Raw genomic sequence first — 26,655 nt, 5'->3', positions numbered from 1 at the left:
GTTTTGGTTTCATGCTGAAGCTCGAGGTCGACATCTACTGGATCAAGAAGTCACACGTTCTTCCTTTAAAGTCACCGTCAGCTCTACCTCTTTGCTGTTTCTAGGTTGAACTGACGTTACAGCATGTTCACCGTCATATATATACAATATACATACATGCAAACTGTTTTTATTATGCTTAAATATTAGTTTTTGGTGCTTTTTAGGTAACTAGTATCTACCCGTCTCTGTCCTTCAGGTCCCTCGAGGACAAAATGGATTCTTCTAAAATCAGCTGTGCAGCGAAGAAATCAAAAGCTGATCCTATTTCATTCAAAGAAGACGTCCATCTGGAAACAGAGTAAGACACAACACTCAATTGATTGAATAACATATTAAAATTGATTGCATTGTTGAGACTAATTAAACCGTCACTTTTCTCTGATTGGATGAATACTGAGCTGGAGGTTGGAGCATGAAAACGATTGAAAGTGACTCAATGTGTGCTCCACAGGAATGACCAGGAGAGGGCAGTGTTTACCACTGACGAGCCTGCCAAACATCAGAACGCAGAGCTGGACTCAATATTCAGGGTGTGTAAAGACATCACAGCACATTTTAAATTCAGGACATCCCTGTTTTACTACGTCTTAGTGCTAGCAGCTTACTGTATTATGTATATAATATGTCTCCTTAAATTCAATTCGGGAGGAAATTCAAAGACATACAGAGCAGTTAATGGACGACTGTGCAGCTATACTAAAAGTCAACGTAAAGATAACATGTCAACAAAAAAATTGTCAAGATGCAAGTAAGAAGTAAAAATAGTTAAAATACAACATTATAAAGTTAGATAGAAAGAAGAAAAATATAAGTTGACAATGATTAGACTAAAAAACAAACTGTGCAATAAATGGAATAAATATATATATATATATACACTCAACAAAAATATAAACGCAACACTTTTGTTTTTGCTCCCATTTGTCATGAGATGGACTCAAAGATCTAAAATTCATTCCAGATACACAATATTACCATTTCTCTCAAACATTGTTCACAAATCTGTCTAAATGTGTGATAGTGAGCACTTTTGCTTTGCTGAGATAATCCATCCCACCTCACAGGTGTGCCACATCAAGATGCTCATCAGACACCATGATTAGTGCACAGGTGTACCTTATACTGCCCACAATAAAAGGCCACTCTGAAATGTGCAGTTTTGTCTCACAGCAAAATGCCACAGATGGCGCAAGCATTGAGGGAGCGTGCAATTGGCATGCTGACAGCAGGAATGTCAACCAGATCTGTTGCTCGGGCATTGAATGTTCATTTCTCCACCATAAGCCGTCTCCAAAGGCGTTTCAGAGAATATGGCAGTACATCCAACCGGCCTCACAACCGCAGACCACGTGTAACCACACCAGCCCAGGACCTCCACATCCAGCAGGTTCACCTCCAAGATCGTCTGAGACCAGCTACTCAGACAGCTGCTGAAACAATTGGTTTGCATAACCAAAGAATTTCTGCACAAACTGTCAGAAACCGTCTCAGGGAAGCTCAACTGCATGCTCGTCGTCCTCATCGGGGTCTTAACCTGACTCCAGATCGTCGCCGTAACAGACTTGAGTGGGCAAATGCTCACATTCGATGGCGTCTGGCACGTTGGAGAGGTGTTCTCTTCACGGATGAATCTCGGTTTACATTGTTCAGGGCAGATGGCAGACAGCGTGTGTGGCGTCGTGTGGGTGAGCGCTTTGCTGATGTCAATGTTGTGGATCGAGTGGCCCATGGTGGTGGTGGGGTTATGGTATGGGCAGGCATCTGTTATGGACGAAGAACACAGGTGCATTTTATTGATGGCATTTTGAATGCACAGAGATACCGTGATGAGATCCTGAGGCCCATTGTTGTGCCATACATCCATGAACATCACCTCATGTTTCAGCAAGATAATGCACGGCCCCATGTTGCAAGGATCTGTACACAATTCTTGGAAGCTGAAAATGTCCCAGTTCTTGCATGGCCAGCATACTCACCGGACATGTCACCCATTGAGCATGTTTGGGATGTGCTTGACCGGCGTATACGACAGCGCGTACCAGTTCCCACTAATATCCAGCAACTTCGCACAGCCATTGAAGAGGAGTGGACCAACATTCCACAGGCCACAATTGACAATCTGATAAACTCTATGCGAAGAAGATGTGTTGCACTGCATGAGGCAAATGGTGGTCACACCAGATACTGACTGGTTCTGAGTCCCCAGACCCTCAATAAAGCAAAAACTGCACATTTCAGGGTGGCCTTTTATTGTGGACAGTCTAAGGTACACCTATGCACTAATCATGGTGTCTGATGAGCATCTTGATGTGGCACACCTGTGAGGTGGGATGGATTGTCTCAGCAAAGCAAAAGTGCTCACTATCACACATTTAGACAGATTTATGAACAATGTTTGAGAGAAATGGTAATATTGTGTATCTGGAATGAATTTTAGATCTTTGAGTCCATCTCATGACAAATGGGAGCAAAAACAAAAGTGTTGCGTTTATATTTTTGTTGAGTGTATATATATATATATATATATAACTTTGGCTTTGTATCATTCATGTATTTGCATTTATTTTGGCTTTTTGCAGCATTTTTCCCTCATTTGCAGCACATTTCATTGGTTGCATTTTATTTTATTTTTATTTGTTTGTGGTCTGCAGAAGTCTCACCACACAGAGAAATGCTCTGTTTCAAATGTTCTCACTTTGTGACATCACAAGTTCACAAGAAAATCCCCTCCAAAACTTTTGCACAGGTCGGCCATTTTTATTCTCACAACAGAGGAGTGATGTCTACTGGGAATACTCAGGGGGCGGGGCTTCATTATATTTAAAGAGACACACACACACCAAAATGGAGTGTTCAGAGAGAGCTGGTTTCTACAGGGTCACAAACCTCCTCTGCTGCTTGATTCATGTGATATTTGAACCAAAGCTCAGATGTTCTCATCTGTGCTGTCAGTGAACACCTGCAGAGAAATTACACAACTACAGTACAGACAGTTAAGTGACTTTAGAATATCTATAAGAGGAACAAACATGGCATTCACACAAGGTGTAAAAGGTCGTTTACAATCTGATTGAAGAATTACATACCTGCTTTATCAATTCTGTTTTGTTTTGCAGAGTCTCGAGGAAAACATGATCCGTTTTGTGAAGACTGAGCTGAAGAGGTTCAAAAGGGACCTGAGTCAAGATGACCCAAAATATGTGAAGCAAATGGGGGAGGAAGGAGACGTGATTGATGAGGAGGAGCATGAGCTGAAGAGGAGCAGCAGAGAGGCTATTCTGAAGATCACTCTGAACTTCCTGAGGAGAATGAATCAGGATGCACTGGCCGACTCTCTGCACAACAGTAAGAAGCTTTGTAAAAGATTAGAAAATCAAAACAGTCAATTGTGTTTAAATTTAAGTGAAGTCTTTCTGCACGTTGTAGATACATTGAGGTCGGAGAAGTCCTTAATTTAGTTAGAGCATCGATGAGGGGAACTTCACAGGACTTATTTCTGAGGAGGATACTACTCAGACAGGGGGCCTTATCAGGGTCCTAGGCTGCTCTGGTAGAAATGGTAGAAAAAAAACGCTCAAATCCCTTTTAACGTAAACCAGCGGGGCACTGAATCTTGAAAAATGGACAAATAACTAAATTAATAATAATGACAGCACTCAAGCTGTATTTTAATCGCCCCACAGACGTTTCAACAATTTATTCGTCGCCGCAGAGGCGAAACGCTTGGATTTCCTGCTTTAAACTGGCAATCTGTAAGTCCAATATTCAAAGAGTTCCATGTGAGAGTCTCTACAGGGTGACATTGTTCTGCAGCCTGCACCTCGGCACTGCTTTCACTTTATGGCCAGAAGATGAGCATGCTGGCCAAATCTTCAAGGCAAGAGTGTTGGGGCCTGAAATGACAATCAGGGATCTGCCAATCATACCCAATGAGCCTTCATGGACTTCCTGACAATCACAACAGCTAGCGCCTGCGATGGGGGGGGGGGGGGGTTCTGAACAGGCGGGCGCGGCTGATGAAGTGGACATAGATGGCCTTGAGTTGCAAGTCAGAAGGAAATTGTAGTTAATTCTACGTTGGTGAAGCCTTTGTGTGACTTGTTATCAGGAACAGACAGAATAATCAAATGAATAACATTGTCCTAAAAATACGTTGCTTTTGTGATTGAATGCTCTGCTCATTCAGCCTATTTCTTGTCTTCTTTTTAGAGTCTCCTGCAACTTGTCAAAATAAGATGAAATCTAACTTGAAGAAACGCTTTCAGTGTATGTATGAAGGGATCTCCAGAGCAGGACAACCGACACCCCTGAACCAGGCCTACACAGAGCTCTACATCACAGAGGGGGGCACCAGAGAGATCAGTAATGAACACGAGGTCATGCAGATTGATGCAGCATTCAAGAAGTCCCCTAAATCAGAAAAAACAATCACATGTGACACAATCCTACAACAAGGAGGAGATGTTCCTGTGAGAACAATGATGACAAAGGGAGTGGCTGGCATCGGGAAAACAGTCTTAACACAGAAGTTTGGGCTGGACTGGGCAGAAGACCAATCCAACCAGGACGTACAGTTCATGTTTCCAGTCACCTTCCGAGAAATGAATTTGCTCAAAGGGAAAAAGTTCAGTCTGGTGGCACTTATCCATCACCTTTTTTATGAAACCAAAGAAGCAGGAATCTGCAGGTTTGATGAGTTCAACGTCGTGTTCATCTTTGACGGTCTGGATGAGTGTCGACTTCCTCTGGACTTCCACAACAACGACATCATGACCGATGTCACAGAGTCCACCTCAGTGGATGTGCTGATAACAAACCTCATCAGGGGGAAACTGCTTCCCTTTGCTCGGATCTGGATAACCACACGACCTGCAGCAGCCAATCAGATCCCTCCTGAGTACGTTGACATGGTGACAGAGGTCCGAGGGTTCACCGATACACAAAAGGAGGATTATTTCAAGAAGAGATTCAGAGATGAGATGCAGGGCGCCAGGATATTCTCCCACATCAAGACAGCACCGAGCCTTCACAATATGTGCCAAATCCCGGTCTTCTGCTGGATCACTGCTTCAGTTCTGGAAGACGTGATGAAAAGCAGCGAGAGTGAAGAGCTGCCCAAGACCCTGACTGAGATGTACATCTACTTCCTGGTGGTTCAAACCAAACAGAGCATTGTCAAGTTTGATGGAGGACATGAGACGGATTCACACTGGAACCCAAAGAGCAGGGAGATGATTGAGTCTCTGGGAAAACTGGCTTTTGAGCAGTTGCAGAAGGGAAACCTGATCTTCTATGAGTCAGACCTGACAGAGAGTAGCATCGATATCAGAGCAGCCTCGGTGTATTCTGGTGTGTTCACACAGATCTTTAAGGAGGAGCGAGGACTTTTCCTGGACAAGTTGTTCTGCTTTGTGCATCTAAGCGTTCAGGAGTTTCTGGCTGCTCTGTACGTGTATCTCATTTTCAACCGATCCGGGTTCTGTCTTCTGGAAGACGAGGAATCAACTTCCCAGATACCTGAAAAGACTCACGACAAATCTGTACTCTTCTATCAGAGAGCAGTGGACCAGGCTTTACAGAGTCCAAATGGGCACCTTGACTTGTTTCTCCGGTTCTTGCTGGGTCTTTCTTTAGAGAGCAATCAGAATCTACTCCGAGACCTGCTGACACAGACAGGAAGTGACTCTCAAACCAGGCAGGAAGTAGCCGAGTATGTCAAGGAGAAAATCCAGGAGAATCCCTCTCTGGAGAGAAGCATTAATCTGTTCCACTGTCTGAATGAGCTGAAGGATCACTCTCTGGTGGACGAGATCCAAGACTACCTGAGCTTAGGTAAACTCTCCATAGAGGATCCTTCTCCTGCTCAGTGGTCCGCCCTCGTCTTCATCTTATTGTCATCTGAAGAACACCTGGAAATGTTTGACCTGAAGAAATACTCTGCCTCAGAAGAGGCTCTTCTGAGGCTCCTACCAGTGGTCAAAGCTTCCACAAAATCCATGTATGTATGTTTACTTTTTACTCGATAGATTTCTTCAACTTGCCCTCAAAAAGAGGTCCAATGCATGATCACATCTGATTGCATTTTCAGACTGAGTGGATGTAGCCTGTCAGAGAGAAGCTGTGAAGCTCTGGCAACAGTTCTAAGCACTGAGTCCTCCAGTCTGAGAGAGCTGGACCTGAGCAACAACGACCTGCAGGATTCAGGGATGCAGCTGCTCTCTGCTGGGCTGAAGAATCCAAACTGCAGACTGGAGACCCTCAGGTTAGGATGTAGCAAATATTTCTATTATCTGGGGGTGTGCATCTTTCTCTTTCCTTGTCTGAAATGTATTAACTATGTCACAAAACCCCCCACCCTATATACTGTCTGATCGTAAAACTGAGCAACACAACATGCCATAAGACCCGTTTCCTCACAGCAGTCCGGTACGGATCAGTACAGTTTGGTTTGATTAAGCCTGATCGTGTTTGTGTTTCCACAGCCACTTGTTCCCTTTTTGGTAGGCGGCATGTAAGCTGGATGACGATAGCCGCTACTTAAATAGCGTCACATGATAGCAGCTAACTGCTAACAGCTAACTCATAAAGTCAACAAAGGAGAAAAACGCTACACAACCAAAACCAACAATGGAAGACATCCAGCAGTTCATCTCCTCCGTCACTGTCATGTGACTCTTTATTACAAGAACTGTTTACTGTTGTCACACGGGAAGTGACAATTCTTTCAACCAATCAGTGGACTGCAGTGTTTAGCTCCACCTTTTCGGGTCGGCTCGATATTCTTGGCACCCCAACGGAAGGGTCCCAAAACGTGGGACGGTACGAATCGGTTATTTGGGAATCTTTCCTGGGATTAGTCTATGGAAACGCCGCAAAGTGCATGCCGTACCGAGATGAACCGAGCCGGACCACTCGGTGGAAACGGGGTGACAGATTGTTTGTGCTGTTGGTTGCCCATGCTGTTATTTCTGGCATTTGTCTTTATGCTTTTTAAAAAGCATAGAAACAGGCAGACTTTAAAACATTTCCTGAGTTATTGGGAAGAACACAAGGCTTGATATCTAAGGGCCAGACTTTAAATGTGATTTTATAAGTTGTCTCCCTGTAAGCAGGCTGAGGCTAAATGGAAAGCGGTATCACTAACTCATTACAGTCAGAGTCATGCAAGGTTGAAGACGCTGTGCATAAAAGCAGCAAATCCTGAGGGAACATAGTTAATTTAACAACAGCAATCTAACAGTTTGTATTACATTTGTACAGATCCAGGTCTCAGCGGATTGATGCAATCAAATCAATCAACTATTGCTTTCTCTGAATCTTCACTATGGGATTATAAACTGACAGCTTTTTAAAATAAATGCATCAAGCTTGTCAAGCATTACAGTCAACGGAAGGAAAATCTGTACCCTTGTACTGTTTGACTCTGAAGAAGATGGAGAGCTTGGAAACATTAGTCCTTGGCACCAAAATAAAAGTGCCTTAAGTGATACTTAGGCTCCACACTTTCTTTGGATTCTGCCTGTAGGAGTCCACTGACTTATATTTTGAACTTTGTCAACTTTGGTTGGGATTCATTTTTTTCTCTTGGGTTTGTAGTCTTTCAGGCTGTCTGATCACAGATCAAGGCTTTGAGTCTCTAGCCTCGGCTCTGGACTCCAACCCCTCTCACCTGAGAGAGCTGGACCTGAGCTACAACCATCCCGGGGACCTGGGAAGGAAACTGCTTTCTGCCAGACTGGAAGATCCACGCTGGAGACTTGACACGCTACGGTACGGAGAGGCATGTGATCATGTGCAGCCATCGCGTGATGTCATGGCGATGTAGGGTGTAGAGAGTTGTCTGTGGTAGTCTCAGGATTATCTTCTTTGTAGATAGTTTGATTTACTTGGGTTGATCAGAGTTGGACCTCCATTTGGGCCAGGTAAAGTTAAAGTTTAGTTTTAAAGCTCTTATAATAACACTTAAGATTGAATTCCTGTTCTCCCTTCCTCCCAGGGATGACCATGGAGGGGAAGAATGGTTGAGACCGGGTCTGAGAAAGTGTAAGTGAAGGCGGGGGTTCGATCCCCACCTCCTGCTGCTACATGTTCGATGTGTCCTTTCGCCAGCTGCGTATGAATGGGATAAGTTACTGCTGATGGTCTCTTCACACAGGAGCCTCATCAGTGTGTGAATGTGGAGGTGTGACCTGCGTTGTAAGGCGCTTTGAGAAGTCAGAAGACTGTAAAGCTCTCAAGTCCGCTTAACATTTACGTTAGCTGTTAATTTCCTCCTAAAACACAAAATTAATCGAGTTTAGCGTCTGGATATCACCACGTCTTATCGTTAGTCTGCCTTTACTGACAGTAAACTGAATTTTGAGCCATTGTTCACTTCAGTCCCTCATGCTGTGATGCTCGTAGGTCTTTTTATTCTCTACAACACCAGGTATCTTCTGTGCACTACCTCTTTGCTGTTTCTAGGTTGAACTGACGTTACAGCATGTTCACCGTCATATATATACAATATACATACATGCAAACTGTTTTTATTATGCTTAAATATTAGTTTTTGGTGCTTTTTAGGTAACTAGTATCTACCCGTCTCTGTCCTTCAGGTCCCTCGAGGACAAAATGGATTCTTCTAAAATCAGCTGTGCAGCAAAGAAATCAAAAGCTGATCCTATTTCATTCACAGAAGACGTCCATCTGGAAACAGAGTAAGACACAACACTCAATTGATTGAATAACATATTAAAATTGATTGCATTGTTGAGACTAATTAAACCGTCACTTTTCTCTGATTGGATGAATACTGAGCTGGAGGTTGGAGCATGAAAACGATTGAAAGTGACTCAATGTGTGCTCCACAGGAATGACCAGGAGAGGGCAGTGTTTACCACTGACGAGCCTGCCAAACATCAGAACGCAGAGCTGGACTCAATATTCAGGGTGTGTAAAGACATCACAGCACATTTTAAATTCAGGACATCCCTGTTTTACTACGTCTTAGTGCTAGCAGCTTACTGTATTATGTATATAATATGTCTCCTTAAATTCAATTCGGGAGGAAATTCAAAGACATACAGAGCAGTTAATGGACGACAGTGCAGCTATACTAAAAGTCAACGTAAAGATAACATGTCAACAAAAAAATTGTCAAGATGCAAGTAAGAAGTAAAAATAGTTAAAATACAACATTATAAAGTTAGATAGAAAGAAGAAAAATATAAGTTGACAATGATTAGACTAAAAAACAAACTGTGCAATAAATGGAATAAATATATATATATATATATATATATATATATATATATATATATATATATATATAACTTTGGCTTTGTATCATTCATGTATTTGCATTTATTTTGGCTTTTTGCAGCATTTTTCCCTCATTTGCAGCACATTTCATTGGTTGCATTTTATTTTATTTTTATTTGTTTGTGGTCTGCAGAAGTCTCACCACACAGAGAAATGCTCTGTTTCAAATGTTCTCACTTTGTGACATCACAAGTTCACAAGAAAATCCCCTCCAAAACTTTTGCACAGGTCGGCCATTTTTATTCTCACAACAGAGGAGTGATGTCTACTGGGAATACTCAGGGGGCGGGGCTTCATTATATTTAAAGAGACACACACACACCAAAATGGAGTGTTCAGAGAGAGCTGGTTTCTACAGGGTCACAAACCTCCTCTGCTGCTTGATTCATGTGATATTTGAACCAAAGCTCAGATGTTCTCATCTGTGCTGTCAGTGAACACCTGCAGAGAAATTACACAACTACAGTACAGACAGTTAAGTGACTTTAGAATATCTATAAGAGGAACAAACATGGCATTCACACAAGGTGTAAAAGGTCGTTTACAATCTGATTGAAGAATTACATACCTGCTTTATCAATTCTGTTTTGTTTTGCAGAGTCTCGAGGAAAACATGATCCGTTTTGTGAAGACTGAGCTGAAGAGGTTCAAAAGGGACCTGAGTCAAGATGACCCAAAATATGTGAAGCAAATGGGGGAGGAAGGAGACGTGATTGATGAGGAGGAGCATGAGCTGAAGAGGAGCAGCAGAGAGGCTATTCTGAAGATCACTCTGAACTTCCTGAGGAGAATGAATCAGGATGCACTGGCCGACTCTCTGCACAACAGTAAGAAGCTTTGTAAAAGATTAGAAAATCAAAACAGTCAATCGTGTTTAAATTTAAGTGAAGTCTTTCTGCACGTTGTAGATACATTGAGGTCGGAGAAGTCCTTAATTTAGTTAGAGCATCGATGAGGGGAACTTCACAGGACTTATTTCTGAGGAGGATACTACTCAGACAGGGGGCCTTATCAGGGTCCTAGGCTGCTCTGGTAGAAATGGTAGAAAAAAAACGCTCAAATCCCTTTTAACGTAAACCAGCGGGGCACTGAATCTTGAAAAATGGACAAATAACTAAATTAATAATAATGACAGCACTCAAGCTGTATTTTAATCGCCCCACAGACGTTTCAACAATTTATTCGTCGCCGCAGAGGCGAAACGCTTGGATTTCCTGCTTTAAACTGGCAATCTGTAAGTCCAATATTCAAAGAGTTCCATGTGAGAGTCTCTACAGGGTGACATTGTTCTGCAGCCTGCACCTCGGCACTGCTTTCACTTTATGGCCAGACGATGAGCATGCTGGCCAAATCTTCAAGGCAAGAGTGTTGGGGCCTGAAATGACAATCAGGGATCTGCCAATCATACCCAATGAGCCTTCATGGACTTCCTGACAATCACAACAGCTAGCGCCTGCGATGGGGGGGGGGGGGGGGGTTCTGAACAGGCGGGCGCGGCTGATGAAGTGGTCATAGATGGCCTTGAGTTGCAAGTCAGAAGGAAATTGTAGTTAATTCTACGTTGGTGAAGCCTTTGTGTGACTTGTTATCAGGAACAGACAGAATAATCAAATGAATAACATTGTCCTAAAAATACGTTGCTTTTGTGATTGAATGCTCTGCTCATTCAGCCTATTTCTTGTCTTCTTTTTAGAGTCTCCTGCAACTTGTCAAAATAAGATGAAATCTAACTTGAAGAAACGCTTTCAGTGTATGTATGAAGGGATCTCCAGAGCAGGACAACCGACACCCCTGAACCAGGCCTACACAGAGCTCTACATCACAGAGGGGGGCACCAGAGAGATCAGTAATGAACACGAGGTCATGCAGATTGATGCAGCATTCAAGAAGTCCCCTAAATCAGAAAAAACAATCACATGTGACACAATCCTACAACAAGGAGGAGATGTTCCTGTGAGAACAATGATGACAAAGGGAGTGGCTGGCATCGGGAAAACAGTCTTAACACAGAAGTTTGGGCTGGACTGGGCAGAAGACCAATCCAACCAGGACGTACAGTTCATGTTTCCAGTCACCTTCCGAGAAATGAATTTGCTCAAAGGGGAAAAGTTCAGTCTGGTGGCACTTATCCATCACCTTTTTTATGAAACCAAAGAAGCAGGAATCTGCAGGTTTGATGAGTTCAACGTCGTGTTCATCTTTGACGGTCTGGATGAGTGTCGACTTCCTCTGGACTTCCACAACAACGACATCATGACCGATGTCACAGAGTCCACCTCAGTGGATGTGCTGATAACAAACCTCATCAGGGGGAAACTGCTTCCCTTTGCTCGGATCTGGATAACCACACGACCTGCAGCAGCCAATCAGATCCCTCCTGAGTACGTTGACATGGTGACAGAGGTCCGAGGGTTCACCGATACACAAAAGGAGGATTATTTCAAGAAGAGATTCAGAGATGAGATGCAGGGCGCCAGGATATTCTCCCACATCAAGACAGCACCGAGCCTTCACAATATGTGCCAAATCCCGGTCTTCTGCTGGATCACTGCTTCAGTTCTGGAAGACGTGATGAAAAGCAGCGAGAGTGAAGAGCTGCCCAAGACCCTGACTGAGATGTACATCTACTTCCTGGTGGTTCAAACCAAACAGAGCATTGTCAAGTTTGATGGAGGACATGAGACGGATTCACACTGGAACCCAAAGAGCAGGGAGATGATTGAGTCTCTGGGAAAACTGGCTTTTGAGCAGTTGCAGAAGGGAAACCTGATCTTCTATGAGTCAGACCTGACAGAGAGTAGCATCGATATCAGAGCAGCCTCGGTGTATTCTGGTGTGTTCACACAGATCTTTAAGGAGGAGCGAGGACTTTTCCTGGACAAGTTGTTCTGCTTTGTGCATCTAAGCGTTCAGGAGTTTCTGGCTGCTCTGTACGTGTATCTCATTTTCAACCGATCCGGGTTCTGTCTTCTGGAAGACGAGGAATCAACTTCCCAGATACCTGAAAAGACTCACGACAAATCTGTACTCTTCTATCAGAGAGCAGTGGACCAGGCTTTACAGAGTCCAAATGGGCACCTTGACTTGTTTCTCCGGTTCTTGCTGGGTCTTTCTTTAGAGAGCAATCAGAATCTACTCCGAGACCTGCTGACACAGACAGGAAGTGACTCTCAAACCAGGCAGGAAGTAGCCGAGTATGTCAAGGAGAAAATCCAGGAGAATCCCTCTCTGGAGAGAAGCATTAATCTGTTCCACTGTCTGAATGAGCTGAAGGATCACTCTCTGGTGGACGAGATCCAAGACTACCTGAGCTTAGGTAAACTCTCCATAGAGGATCCTTCTCCTGCTCAGTGGTCCGCCCTCGTCTTCATCTTATTGTCATCTGAAGAACACCTGGAAATGTTTGACCTGAAGAAATACTCTGCCTCAGAAGAGGCTCTTCTGAGGCTCCTACCAGTGGTCAAAGCTTCCACAAAATCCATGTATGTATGTTTACTTTTTACTCGATAGATTTCTTCAACTTGCCCTCAAAAAGAGGTCCAATGCATGATCACATCTGATTGCATTTTCAGACTGAGTGGATGTAGCCTGTCAGAGAGAAGCTGTGAAGCTCTGGCAACAGTTCTAAGCACTGAGTCCTCCAGTCTGAGAGAGCTGGACCTGAGCAACAACGACCTGCAGGATTCAGGGATGCAGCTGCTCTCTGCTGGGCTGAAGAATCCAAACTGCAGACTGGAGACCCTCAGGTTAGGATGTAGCAAATATTTCTATTATCTGGGGGTGTGCATCTTTCTCTTTCCTTGTCTGAAATGTATTAACTATGTCACAAAACCCCCCACCCTATATACTGTCTGATCGTAAAACTGAGCAACACAACATGCCATAAGACCCGTTTCCTCACAGCAGTCCGGTACGGATCAGTACAGTTTGGTTTGATTAAGCCTGATCGTGTTTGTGTTTCCACAGCCACTTGTTCCCTTTTTGGTAGGCGGCATGTAAGCTGGATGACGATAGCCGCTACTTAAATAGCGTCACATGATAGCAGCTAACTGCTAACAGCTAACTCATAAAGTCAACAAAGGAGAAAAACGCTACACAACCAAAACCAACAATGGAAGACATCCAGCAGTTCATCTCCTCCGTCACTGTCATGTGACTCTTTATTACAAGAACTGTTTACTGTTGTCACACGGGAAGTGACAATTCTTTCAACCAATCAGTGGACTGCAGTGTTTAGCTCCACCTTTTCGGGTCGGCTCGATATTCTTGGCACCCCAACGGAAGGGTCCCAAAACGTGGGACGGTACGAATCGGTTATTTGGGAATCTTTCCTGGGATTAGTCTATGGAAACGCCGCAAAGTGCATGCCGTACCGAGATGAACCGAGCCGGACCACTCGGTGGAAACGGGGTGACAGATTGTTTGTGCTGTTGGTTGCCCATGCTGTTATTTCTGGCATTTGTCTTTATGCTTTTTAAAAAGCATAGAAACAGGCAGACTTTAAAACATTTCCTGAGTTATTGGGAAGAACACAAGGCTTGATATCTAAGGGCCAGACTTTAAATGTGATTTTATAAGTTGTCTCCCTGTAAGCAGGCTGAGGCTAAATGGAAAGCGGTATCACTAACTCATTACAGTCAGAGTCATGCAAGGTTGAAGACGCTGTGCATAAAAGCAGCAAATCCTGAGGGAACATAGTTAATTTAACAACAGCAATCTAACAGTTTGTATTACATTTGTACAGATCCAGGTCTCAGCGGATTGATGCAATCAAATCAATCAACTATTGCTTTCTCTGAATCTTCACTATGGGATTATAAACTGACAGCTTTTTAAAATAAATGCATCAAGCTTGTCAAGCATTACAGTCAACGGAAGGAAAATCTGTACCCTTGTACTGTTTGACTCTGAAGAAGATGGAGAGCTTGGAAACATTAGTCCTTGGCACCAAAATAAAAGTGCCTTAAGTGATACTTAGGCTCCACACTTTCTTTGGATTCTGCCTGTAGGAGTCCACTGACTTATATTTTGAACTTTGTCAACTTTGGTTGGGATTCATTTTTTTCTCTTGGGTTTGTAGTCTTTCAGGCTGTCTGATCACAGATCAAGGCTTTGAGTCTCTAGCCTCGGCTCTGGACTCCAACCCCTCTCACCTGAGAGAGCTGGACCTGAGCTACAACCATCCCGGGGACCTGGGAAGGAAACTGCTTTCTGCCAGACTGGAAGATCCACGCTGGAGACTTGACACGCTACGGTACGGAGAGGCATGTGATCATGTGCAGCCATCGCGTGATGTCATGGCGATGTAGGGTGTAGAGAGTTGTCTGTGGTAGTCTCAGGATTATCTTCTTTGTAGATAGTTTGATTTACTTGGGTTGATCAGAGTTGGACCTCCATTTGGGCCAGGTAAAGTTAAAGTTTAGTTTTAAAGCTCTTATAATAACACTTAAGATTGAATTCCTGTTCTCCCTTCCTCCCAGGGATGACCATGGAGGGGAAGAATGGTTGAGACCGGGTCTGAGAAAGTGTAAGTGAAGGCGGGGGTTCGATCCCCACCTCCTGCTGCTACATGTTCGATGTGTCCTTTCGCCAGCTGCGTATGAATGGGATAAGTTACTGCTGATGGTCTCTTCACACAGGAGCCTCATCAGTGTGTGAATGTGGAGGTGTGACCTGCGTTGTAAGGCGCTTTGAGAAGTCAGAAGACTGTAAAGCTCTCAAGTCCGCTTAACATTTACGTTAGCTGTTAATTTCCTCCTAAAACACAAAATTAATCGAGTTTAGCGTCTGGATATCACCACGTCTTATCGTTAGTCTGCCTTTACTGACAGTAAACTGAATTTTGAGCCATTGTTCACTTCAGTCCCTCATGCTGTGATGCTCGTAGGTCTTTTTATTCTCTACAACACCAGGTATCTTCTGTGCAGCTTGTTTCACTGTTCTGTTTTGTTTTTCCACCCATCAGATTCCTGTGAACTCAAACTGGACCCAAACACAGCCAACACAAGGGTTATTCTCTCTGAGGGCAACAGGAAAGCAGGAATAGTGAGCCAGGCGCTGCCATACCCGGATCACCCCGACAGATTTGACTTTTTGTTTGCAGTGCTGGGTGACAGGGGTTTGAAGGGTCGCCATTACTGGGAGGTGGAGAGGGAAGAATGGCTGTCTATAGGAGTGACTTATAAAGGAATCAAAAGAAAAGGAGATGACACTGAGTGCAGGGTTGGGAGGAACAACATGTCCTGGTCTCTGTTTGCATCTTCTAGTATGGTCTCTGCCTGGCATGACGACAACTCAAAAACCATCTATATCCCTCCTGAGTTTCTCCCGAAGAGAGTCGGAGTGTATCTGGACTGGCATGCCGGCACGCTGTCTTATTACACAGTCAGCTCAGACTCGCTCATCCACCTGCACACCTTCCACGCCACCTTCACTGAGGCCCTCTACCCGGCGTTCGTGTTTAGGAATGAATCTGCTCTGTCACTGTGTTAGCCGTCAGTTGTCCCTGGAGCATTGACAGCTGTAAACAATGAAGTTCAATATTTCAGAAGAGTTTATCTAATGTCTTGTTGATTTGGATGAAACATTGTTTTAAAAAAAATATATAAATAATAATAATGAAATAGTAGAATAACCACAAATAATCTCAAAGTGACCACAGGGTCAGCTCTCTGACTTTGGACTTTGTTTGTACTTTGGACTGCAGTACTCATCTTAAACACTAGGTGTCAGATTTACATATTGGTCCTTGAAAAACATTGAAATAAAACAGAAATAAAATAAAATTTAACTAAACCTACAACAAATAATCAGATGTATGTTGATGACACAAACTTTCCAATCAATGAGATCAATTTTTAAATTAAGAAAAATGAGTGTGTGACGATTTGTATGTAATGATTAACCTTCTTTAACTCCGAATAAAATATACAAATGACAGCTGGTGTTTGGACTGATTATCAACTGATAGGTGATATCAAAGATAGATCTTTTTGTCTTTATTTCTCTATGTCCCTTTTTTTTCGGTAAATGTAAGGACCAGCTGAAACATGTAGACAACAGATTAATTAGACTTAATTGAATTAGACTTACGCTCGGACGTCTCCTTAGGCTCTGACGTCTCCTTAGGCTCGGACGTCTCCTTAGGCTCTGACGTCTCCTTAGGCTCGGACGTCTCCATAGGCTCTGACATCTCCTTAGGCTCTGACGTCTCCTTAGGCTCTGACGTCTCCTTAGGCTCTGACGTCTCCTTAGGCTCTGACGTCTCCTTAGGCTCTGACGTCTCCTTAGGCTCGGACGTCTCCTTAGGCTCAGACGTCTCCTTAGGCTCTGACGTCTCCTTAGGCTCTGACGTCTCCTTAGGCTCTGACGTCTCCTTAGGCTCTGACGTCTCCTTAGGCTCGGACGTCTCCTTAGGCTCTGACGTCTCCTTAGGCTCGGACGTCTCCTTAGGCTCTGACGTCTCCTTAGGCTCGGACGTCTCCTTAGGCTCTGACGTCTCCTTAGGCTCTGACATCTTCTTAGGCTCTGACGTCTCCTTAGGCTCTGACGTCTCCTTAGGCTCTGACGTCTCCTTAGGCTCTGACATCTCCTTAGGCTCTGACATCTCCTTAGGCTCTGATGTCTCCTTAGGCTCTGACATCTCCTTAGGCTCTGATGTCTCCTTAGGCTTGGACATCTCCTTAGGCTCTGATGTCTCCTTAGGCTCGGACGTCTCCTCCAAGTGGGACATCCCACTCGACACAAACCAGTGTGTTTTGGCTCCGGTGTTTCCAGGACCGAGAGTGTGATTCAGATGCAGTACAGCAGAGCAGGTAAGTTCTAAATCCTTCTAAGAAGTGAAATGTTATGAAGTGAAACATATCGTGCATAACTCTTAACCGTGAATCCAAAATTCATTGATAGATGAAGATGTTAGAATTGTTTTGACGTGTGACTGATACATATTCATATCTTCTCCTGAACAGAAAAAGAAGTTGGCAGAGGATACAGACTCCAGACAGCTGAAGGGCAGGTTGGAACGCTGTTCTCTGTACACCTCTACCTGGGGAATGTCTTAAAAGACCTGGGCATCCAACTCCACCCCCAAAACCTGCCCCGCTAGAGAGGACTGACACCACCCGACCACCCCTCAGACCAACTCCACTCCCAAAACCTGCCCCGCTAGAGAGGACTGACACCAACCGACCACCCCTCAGACCAACTCCACCCCCAAAACCTGCCCCGCTAGAGAGGACTGACACCACCCGACCACCCCTCAGACCAACTCCACTCCCAAAACCTGCCCCGCTAGAGAGGACTGACACCACCCGACCACCCCTCAGACCAACTCCACCCCCAAAACCTGCCCCGCTAGAGAGGACTGACACCACCCGACCACCCCTCAGACCAACTCCACTCCCAAAACCTGCCCCGCTAGAGAGGACTGACACCACCCGACCATCCCTCAGACCAACTCCACTCCCAAAACCTGCCCCGCTAGAGGGGACTGACACCAACCGACCACCCCCCAGACCAACTCCACTCCCAAAACCTGCCCCGTTAGAGAGGACTGACACCACCCGACCACCCCCCAGACCAACTCCACTCCCAAAACCTGCCCCACTAGAGAGGACTGACACCACCCGACCACCCCCTCAGACCAACTCCACTCCCAAAACCTGCCCCGCTAGAGGGGACTGACACCAACCGACCACCCCCCAGACCAACTCCACTCCCAAAACCTGCCCCGTTAGAGAGGACTGACACCACCCGACCACCCCCCAGACCAACTCCACTCCCAAAACCTGCCCGCTAGAGAGGACTGACACCACCCGACCACCCCCTCAGACCAACTCCACTCCCAAAACCTGCCCCACTAGAGAGGACTGACACCACCCGACCACCCCCTCAGACCAACTCCACTCCCAAAACCTGCCCCACTAGAGAGGACTGACACCAACCGACCACCCCTCAGACCAACTCCACTCCCAAAACCTGCCCCGCTAGAGAGGACTGACACCAACCGACCACCCCCCAGACCAACTCCACTCCCAAAACCTGCCCGCTAGAGGGGACTGACACCACCCGACCACCCCCAGACCAACTCCACCCCCAAAACCTGCCCCACTAGAGACGCCCTCTGACCTACTCCACTTCAACTTACTGGGGATAATAATAAAGAAAGAGGAGATGTTAAAACCAGCTTCCCTTCAAAAACCTGCTCAGAAAAACAAACAACGAGAGAAGAAGTTGGTACAGAAAGACAAATGCCCCGAAGAGGACCGTCTTTGAAAGAAGGAAAATAAGCAGCTCTTCAGAGACTCGAACTCTCAGCATCCAACTGATGAACGACTGGTAAGACATCCACACCATACAGAATGAGATCTCATAGCTTCTTAAATATTTCAGCCTTGTTGTCAATCTAATAGGAACTTGTTTAATACTACTGTAATATTGCAGCAGTTTTGTCTGAAAGTATCAAACTACAGTTCAGTTCATTCCTCGTGTCTGTTTGTTTCAGGGAGAAGAAGATCACAGGATTAGAGATGGTCCGAGATCTGGTGATGCGGGATCCAGACATCGTGAAGACCAAACTCGTTGAAGTGTGTTACTTGGTGACAGAAGAGGTATGGAAGTCGTTCATCTCTTTGTTTACGTGTGTCCAATCATGATCATATTCCAACGTGTCTGTCAGAAGAAGTTCCACCGCTGACTGCTGATGTTTCTGTCCTTTTCTGAGATTTTTAATCTGCACTCGTCGGTGGCTGCTGCAGCGATGGACACCATGTTCAATCTTTACGTGTACCTATAGACCGATATGGATTTAGAAGCGGAGAGGACGTGCCGAGCTCTGCTGCAGAATATTGCACAGCCCGGTTCAAGCAGGGACCTTCAGGAGAAGGCCAACGTGGCCCTGGATGCGATGGTGAAATGCTGCAGCATGGGTTCAGTGCTGAACGCTCTGCTGAATACAAAGATGAGGTAAGTCAATGCTAAGGGTCAAATTGTGTCTATGAAGAAGTGCCAAAGCAGCATTCATCATCAGTTTGACTGAATATCTGGGGGGTTTTTTTCAGCCCGTGCGCTGCTGAGAGAACCAGCATCGCTAAGCTGCTCCACCTGATAGCTGACACTAGGAACGACCTTCACCCAACTCATCTTGGTTGCAGTCAGCAAACTGGCGGTGGACAGTTCACCCGAACCCAGGTGAGTTATCAATTTGTTGGGTTTGTTTGTTCTTAAAAATGATAATTGAATAAAGTGCTAAATAAGCTCATGTCTTTGCAGGAGACGCAGACTCACTATGCTGGAGGAACTCGCCCTGGAGGACAGTTTCCCAAAGCTGTGGATGACCCTCGTCCCAGAAAAGGATCGACGCTACCTGGTGGAGTTAGTGAAGGAGATACGGAGGGTGTAGAGGACCATGAGTAGGAACTACCTGCCATGTTCCTCCTCCTCCTTTTGTGGCTCTGCTTTTTAAAGAAACTGTCAAAGTGAAGTCCAGGCATGAAGAGGAGGAAGCTGGAAGAAGAGTGCTGTGAGTCTCACTGTGAGACTGAGAGACTCACAGCACTCTTCTTCCAGCTTCCTCCTCTTCATCAAGCACAATTTACCAAGTATGAAGTCTAATCCTCACGTATTACTTCTAATAATATCGCTCTACTGTCTGCATAGTAATGACTTTCAGTAGGCTGCAGTGAGTTCCTCATTAAGAGTGTTTAGGAGAATGAAGGTGTACAGAGCGACTGTGAGGAGGAAACGTATGGCCAATGTTGCTACGACAACAGCTGCTTCACTATCAGGTTAATGCAAATGTACATGAACCAAATGAAATCAAAGCAACAGTCTGGAACTTCTCCACAGTGAAACAGCCTCTCTCGTGTCCACAGAGCGCCACGCTCGCCTGTTTTCAGCTCTCTGTCACTCTGTCAGCAGGTCGAGGTCGTCTGGTGAGAAGTGTGAGCGTCTTTACGTCACTCGTTCACACAGCAGCCTTCAGACACAGAGCAGCCAGTTAGCTCGTCTCTGTACTGTTTGATAGGACGGCTGAGAGTGAACATCCCTGCAGGTATTATTGTAAGACGTAACGTTAGCCTGTATCGTTTTAGCCTTCGCCACTGTCTCGTGTTTAGCAGCTTTAGCGGCTGCAGAAAGTCCTCTGACGCTTGTCACTCAGGTTTGACCTTCGTATAAATCAAAACATTCATCAAAAATATGTCTCTATGACGAGCTGTCATATTCATGCAAATTAAGATGGCTCATTACTGAACGTCGTAAAATTGCAATAAGGTCCTTGACCTGCTTTTTGTAAAGTGTAAAGAGATAACACCTGTTATGAATTGACTCCATACAAATAAAGACTGATGAAAGAGTGATTAAAGGGCACTACATTATTGAATATATAAGTTAATCTAAAGTGTTTACACAAACAGTTCAATTTAAGGATTGGATCTGTTAATAAGTCCATATGAAGTGATTACATAGGTTCATGAATTCATATACAGGGGTTAAACTTACGTGTCAGTGACAGCCATGCAGGGGCTAAAAACGTTCGTGTCAGAACACGCACACTGTGAAAATCATCGACTTAGACCAGTGTTGTCCAAACTTTTTTTCTTGCGGGCCAAAATTGTCGCGTTAGAATCGCTCACGGGCCACAGGTTTTTTTTTTTTTTTTTTTTTTAAATATTGGAAGGAACTTTTTGTATTTTGACCTCTTCAAAAAATAATGTAAATACACAATAACTAATTGCAGTGGGAAACTGTTGTGTTCTATTTTTTTGGAAAGAATAGTCAGGCTTTTATAGGTCTCCCTCGCTAACATGAAAAATAAAAAAAGAACGAAATATGCCATCTGATGAGGCCTGGGGCCAAAATCTTCTGATTCTTCGATTTGAAGTCAAGGGCCACAAACAATCCACTCAAGGGGCAACGAATGGCCCCCGGGCCGCACTTTGGACACCCCTGCCTTAGACAATGTGCAACTTTTACATGAGTAACTAGCTGCAAACACGGCAGTTTCATGAGAGGAGAGATTGGAGCAGGCAGTCTGCTCTTCTCCCTCTCACTCAGTTCAGACTCTGGTGACAAACACAGACTCTGATTGTGCAGTACAACCTTTTCATTCATTCTTCAACCACTGTTCTCTTCTTCAACCACTGTTCTCTTCTTCAACCACTGTTCTCTTCTTCAACCACTGTTCTCTTCTTCAACCACTGTTCTCTTCTTCAACCACTGTTCTCTTCTTCAACCACAGCTTTATATAGAACACTAGAGAACGCACTCCCGCTGTTCGTCGATAGGGGGCGACGTAGCAGCGTGGCGGCCATCTTGCGGCAGTACGAAAAACCAAAGAAGAAGAACCATAGCAACGGTTTAATAACAAAGATGGCGTCGTCGATAGCTTCGTTTCTTTTTACAAATGTTTTCAGTTTATTTTTCTTTTTGTCTGTCGTCACTTTTGCCGAAAACACAACGACTTACAGTTTCAACACAACCGTTTTTACTGACGGGAACCGAACAAATTATACAACGACACAACTGACACCGAGCGGCACCGAGGAGCCCGGTACTAGGAGCCTGCCCCCGGAGCCCGGTACTACGAGCCTGCCCCCGGAGCCGGGTCCTACGAGCCTGCCCCCGGAGCCCGGTACTACGAGCCTACCCCCGGAGCCGGGTCCGACGAGCCTGCCCCCGGAGCCCGGTACTACGAGCCTGCCCCCAGAGCCCGGTACTACGAGCCTGCCCCCGGAGCCGGGTCCGACCAGCCTGCCCCCGGAGCCCCCGGAGCCTCTGCCCGTCTCCGGCCACCTCCTCACTCCTGTCTCCGACGGTAATCTCTCTTCATGTACATTTAATGACGCGTGTGTGTGTGTGTGTGTGTGTGTGTGTGTGTGTGTGTGTGTGTGTGTGTGTGTAGCTGAGAGGACAGTGTGTATCTCAGGGTTTAATGTGTGTGTGTGTGTGTGTGTGTGTGTGTGTGTGGCTGAGAGGAGTGTGTGTATCTCAGGGTTTAATGTGTGTGTGTGTGTGTGTGTGTGTGTGTAGCTGAGAGGAGTGTGTTTATTTCAAGGTTTAATGTGTGTGTGTGTGTGTGTGTGTGTGTATCTGAGAGGAGTGTGTGTATCTCAAGGTTTAATGTGTGTGTGTGTGTGTAGCTGAGAGGAGTGTGTGTATTTCAAGGTTTTGTGTGTGTGTGTGTGTGTGTGTGTGTGTGTAGCTGAGAGGAGTGTGTGTATTTCAGGGTTTAATGTGTGTGTGTGTGTGTGTGTGTGTGTGTGTGTAGCTGAGAGGAGTGTGTGTATCTCAGGGTTTAATGTGTGTGTTTGTTAGAATATTTAAATAATTGTATGGTGGAGTATTTATATGTTGAAACTTATTTTTCAGACACTTTTCATTTTGTATTTTGATCTTTATCTTGTTTTATTTGTGTGTGTGTGTGTGTGTGTGTGTGTGTGTGTGTGTGTGTGTGTGTCTCTCTCAGTGGGCAGGTTGTGTCCCTGTGATGAACACCTGGATGTGTGTGACATCAGCTGCTGCTGTGACAGAGACTGTAGAGACGACGTGTCTCTGTTCACCAGCTGCTCACTGCAGACTGTCAGGTGAGAGTCGGCTTCATCTCTCCCTCAGTTTCACTCTTAAAGGGACAGTACACCCGGTTACATCAAGCTTCCTGAAATTCTCATTTCACATCATCAGAGGCTGCTTCATGTTAGAGGTTCCTCATGTTTTAACAGACCTATCACAGAGCAGTGGGCGGGGCTTCACTACCAGACTCTAAAAGCAACGTCCACCATCTTCCTTTTGGAGAAATTCTCATTTTTTACTATTTTCATTTTTTTATATAAGATGCACAAAACATCCAATAAAAGTAGTTTTGCTGTAAATTATTTTTGATCAGTTTCACAAACTCGACATGTTCCAGTTCTGAAAAATAAACCTCGGGTCGGAGTATCTCAAAAACTGAAGCCTTTTATGAAACATGTTGATCTTTTATTGAGCCTGCTGAGTGAATCACAATGTGTGGACTAACTTCACTTGCTCATATGAAAGCTCAAGCCCCCTAAACAGAGGGCTAACTCAGGGGGAGCTAACGTTAGCTCTGAGTCAGTCTGTAATGCATTCACACAGCATCCTTTATGTTTACATTGACACAGCATGGGTTCATCTTCCTCTTGTTCTTGCAGTGGGAACGAGCAGCTGTGCAGCCGTGACGTAGCGTCCTACTCTTTACGACATAAGATCGATGGATTCTCAGAAGTGGACTCGTCTGTCAGGAAGGAGATCAGCTACGACATGTTGTGCATCCAGTCACAGAACCGTGAGTGTTTACGGCGGTTACTTCGACGCTGACATCGTCCTTTAGGAAGAGGCTCCTTTTTGTTCTCATCGCACAGAAAGATAAAAGCTGGGCTCTCTCTCGTTGCTAGGGGTCGATGGATTCTCTCATCCCTCGCCCGCTCTGCCGACTGACGGCAACTTTGACGCACTCTTTGAAACGTTTGCCGGCTTTCTTTTCGGCTCCGAGGAGGAGGACGGGGCCGAGCTGTCGGCTGCAGAGCCCGGGGCCTCGTCTGGATACCAGGCGAGTCTGAAAACGGAGGAATTCAAACGTTGAACTTGTCTGTCGGTCGGTCAGTGAACCTGTTCTGATGCTTGTCGTGGTTTCAGTACGGAGACGTGATGGTGACAGCTGCACAGGATGGACAGAGCGGGACGTTCATGCTGCCAGCACCCGGACTCACAGCTGACTGTGTGGCTAACAGTCCTGCAGGTATTCATTATTCCACATCTGGACTTTAGTGTGCTACGGTCTGATTTGACTTTCACACCTGCACAAAAACTCCTCACCGTGTCCTGCAGTGTTTGGGGATATTATTTGGACCTGGTCTGTGCCTGTCACACTGTTCTCACAGACGGCCGTCAGGACGCACAAAAAACTACAACTAACACGGTGCAAAGTGCGAGAGCTGTAGAAGTGAAACAGTAAAAACAGGGTGTAAAATCTTTTTTACCATGTAGCGACGTGTTGGATCAGAGTGTGTTCATGAAGTGACGCTCCGAGCTCGTCTCTGTCTCCCCAGCGTTCCTCAAGGATCGGAGCAGTCGGTGTTCCCAGCAGCTGGTCCTGGATCAGGACTGCAGCGGTCTGCCCGTCCTCCGGATGGAAACCTTCACCGACATCCGGCTGCTATCTGTGAGTCCCCACACTTCCTTTAACACACTGAGCTGTGCACTATTAACACGTCCTCTCCTCTTTTATTATTGATCGGATTAAAGTCCCTGACATGTTCACGGCGCCTCCCTTCTTATTGATTTTTAAGTCCATAAGAACACAAGTCCTGTGCTGTACTGCGGCGTTCTGTCGGAGAGGTGTCCGTGCTCAGACACTGACGCTGATCTCTCTAAATCGTGATGAGCGGTTCGACTGAGCTGAAGAATCGACACCTCAAACTCTTTTAACTTCTATTTTTAGACGTGTTACTTTGTCAACCAGCCTCTCTGAATGTGTTTCAACTTTACAAACACAAAGTCATATTTCAGGTGGATGGAAGGAGTCGAACGAATGTTTACTCACCAAAAATAAGATTTTATATTTCAAATGTTAAAAAACCTTTTTTTTTTGTCTCCACAGGGGAAAAGTCCAGACGCAGCAGTAAGTCCACTTTTTGTGTCTTTGATTCTGATACAGAAATGTGACTCGACTGTTCGGACTCCAATAATGAACACACTTTAATACGTTGACGTGTCGAGTCGCTCTCTTCAACAAACTGTGAAATCTTCAATCTAAACTTTCACAAAACATCTTATCTCAAGACGTCACATTTAGAAATGTTTGCTCAGAATAATGAGGTGATTTTGTGAGATTGTTGTCGTGTGTCTGAGATCAGACGGACGCTCTCAGACTGCAGTGTGTGAAGCAGACGGCGCTGTGCCACGAGGAAAGACGAAGTGGAGTGCTGCAGCTGCAGGAAGGAAGAGGATGTTTGCTTCACGGCGTTCAGTTCTTAAGAAGAGGGATTTACACATCACTACACGCCACCGTTTCATCACACCTCACCACCTCAGTCTGCTGAGAGATTCAACAAGCAGGAGCGTGAAGCCGCCTCAGGATCAGACCCTCTAAATCTGAGGCCGGAGAAAGGTGGCTTGCCCTCTCTGGGTCGGGGGGGAGTCTTTGCCCCAGGTGGAGGGGTTCAGGTATCTCGGGGTCTTGTTCACGAGTGAGGGGAAGACGGAGCGTGAGATCGACAGACGGATCGGTGCGGCGTCTGTCGAACCTTCTCCCCTCACCTGTGGTCATGAGCTTTGGGTCAGGAGCGAAAGAACGAGATCCTGGATACAAGCGGCTGAAACGGGCTTCCTCTGTAAGGTGCCCTGCTCATCCTTAGAGACAGGGGGAGGAGCTCTCCTCCACATCCAGAGGAGTCAGCTGAGGTGGTTTTGGGCGTCTGGTCCGGATGCTCCCTGGACGTCTCCCTAGGGAGGTGTTCCGGGCATGTCCCTCCAGGAGGAGGCCTCGGGGTCGACCTGGGAATGCCTTGGGGTCCCACCGATCATCGTTCCTACCGCTGACCACGACTCTTCATCATCATCATCATCATCGTGCTAAATCCACACAGAACCATCAAACACGGGGCGTGATGGGAAACTGAAGTGATGTGAGAGCTGTATCTGAGACGTGTAAATCTATGGACACATCATCAGGGGGGAGACATACAGCACCCTTACACTAATGTTAGCATATTAGCATATTAGCTAATCCGCGCTTCAGGCCTGCGTGAGGAGCAGCTGCTCGTGATGGGAGTGTGACGTTATGTCAGTTTATAGTGAGTCAGCTGACTGCAGGTGTGTGTGCCGTGTCCACAGCTCGTCCCTGTGGAGGTGACGTCAGTCGTCCTGCAGTCTGTGGACGGGACTCAGTCTGAGCTTCAGATGAGTGGCGGTGAAACCTTGACCCCGGTCCTCCTGAAGCCGACCCTGTGTGCCCACGTGGTGCTGAAGGTGAGTCCACTCGCGTTCAAATCAAGTCGTTGAAGGAAGTTCAAACGTGACTCCTGGTTTCGTGTCCTCAGGTGGTTTATACGATGCGCTACAACCCGGCCGGTGAGATCCTGAACGCCGCGGCGTCCCTGCTGCTTGGATTTGTTAATGAAGCAGCGTCGACACTGGAGCAGGAGTTTCACATCATGTTTGTCCAGGTGACGTCTGAAAACACCTTCAGAGCCCGAATCAGCCTCTACTGTCCACGAGGATGAAGGACTTTATGTCCTCTCTGTCTGTCTCTCTCTTTGTCTCTCTCTCTTTGTCTCTCTCTCTCTCTCTCTC

General features: G+C 45.7%; 2 protein-coding genes across 4 annotated transcripts in view; both read left to right on the top strand.

Moving 5' to 3' along the window:
- Positions 1-201: 201 nt before the first annotated feature.
- LOC306829456 (uncharacterized protein) lies at positions 202-15,837 on the top strand (the record flags this gene model as incomplete). The annotated part of the gene is made up of 14 exons (XM_079352497.1): positions 202-340; positions 494-572; positions 3,159-3,387; positions 4,252-6,040; positions 6,131-6,304; positions 7,639-7,812; positions 8,039-8,062; positions 8,895-8,973; positions 9,944-10,172; positions 11,039-12,827; positions 12,918-13,091; positions 14,426-14,599; positions 14,826-14,872; positions 15,311-15,837. The coding sequence occupies exons 1-14, from the start codon at positions 255-257 to the stop codon at positions 15,835-15,837; spliced, it is 5,574 nt and encodes a 1,857-aa protein (XP_079208623.1). The 5' UTR covers positions 202-254.
- A 5,800-nt stretch (positions 15,838-21,637) lies between these two features.
- The window catches only part of tctn1 (tectonic family member 1), an 8,390-nt gene continuing 3,372 nt past the window's right edge, over positions 21,638-26,655 (top strand). For all 3 annotated transcript variants that reach the window (XM_079352694.1, XM_079352693.1, XM_079352692.1), the window contains exons 1-9: positions 21,638-22,159; positions 22,811-22,928; positions 23,514-23,647; positions 23,757-23,911; positions 23,998-24,100; positions 24,411-24,523; positions 24,962-24,982; positions 26,197-26,331; positions 26,403-26,528. In XM_079352694.1, the coding sequence (XP_079208820.1) occupies positions 21,715-22,159; positions 22,811-22,928; positions 23,514-23,647; positions 23,757-23,911; positions 23,998-24,100; positions 24,411-24,523; positions 24,962-24,982; positions 26,197-26,331; positions 26,403-26,528 (1,350 nt within the window). In that variant the 5' untranslated portion in view covers positions 21,638-21,714. The remainder of the gene's footprint in view (positions 22,160-22,810; positions 22,929-23,513; positions 23,648-23,756; positions 23,912-23,997; positions 24,101-24,410; positions 24,524-24,961; positions 24,983-26,196; positions 26,332-26,402; positions 26,529-26,655) is intronic.

Source organism: Symphodus melops, assembly GCF_947650265.1.
Source record: "Symphodus melops genome assembly, chromosome: 9".
NCBI lineage: Eukaryota > Metazoa > Chordata > Actinopteri > Labriformes > Labridae > Symphodus > Symphodus melops.
This window is presented reverse-complemented; position numbering and strand designations above follow the sequence as displayed.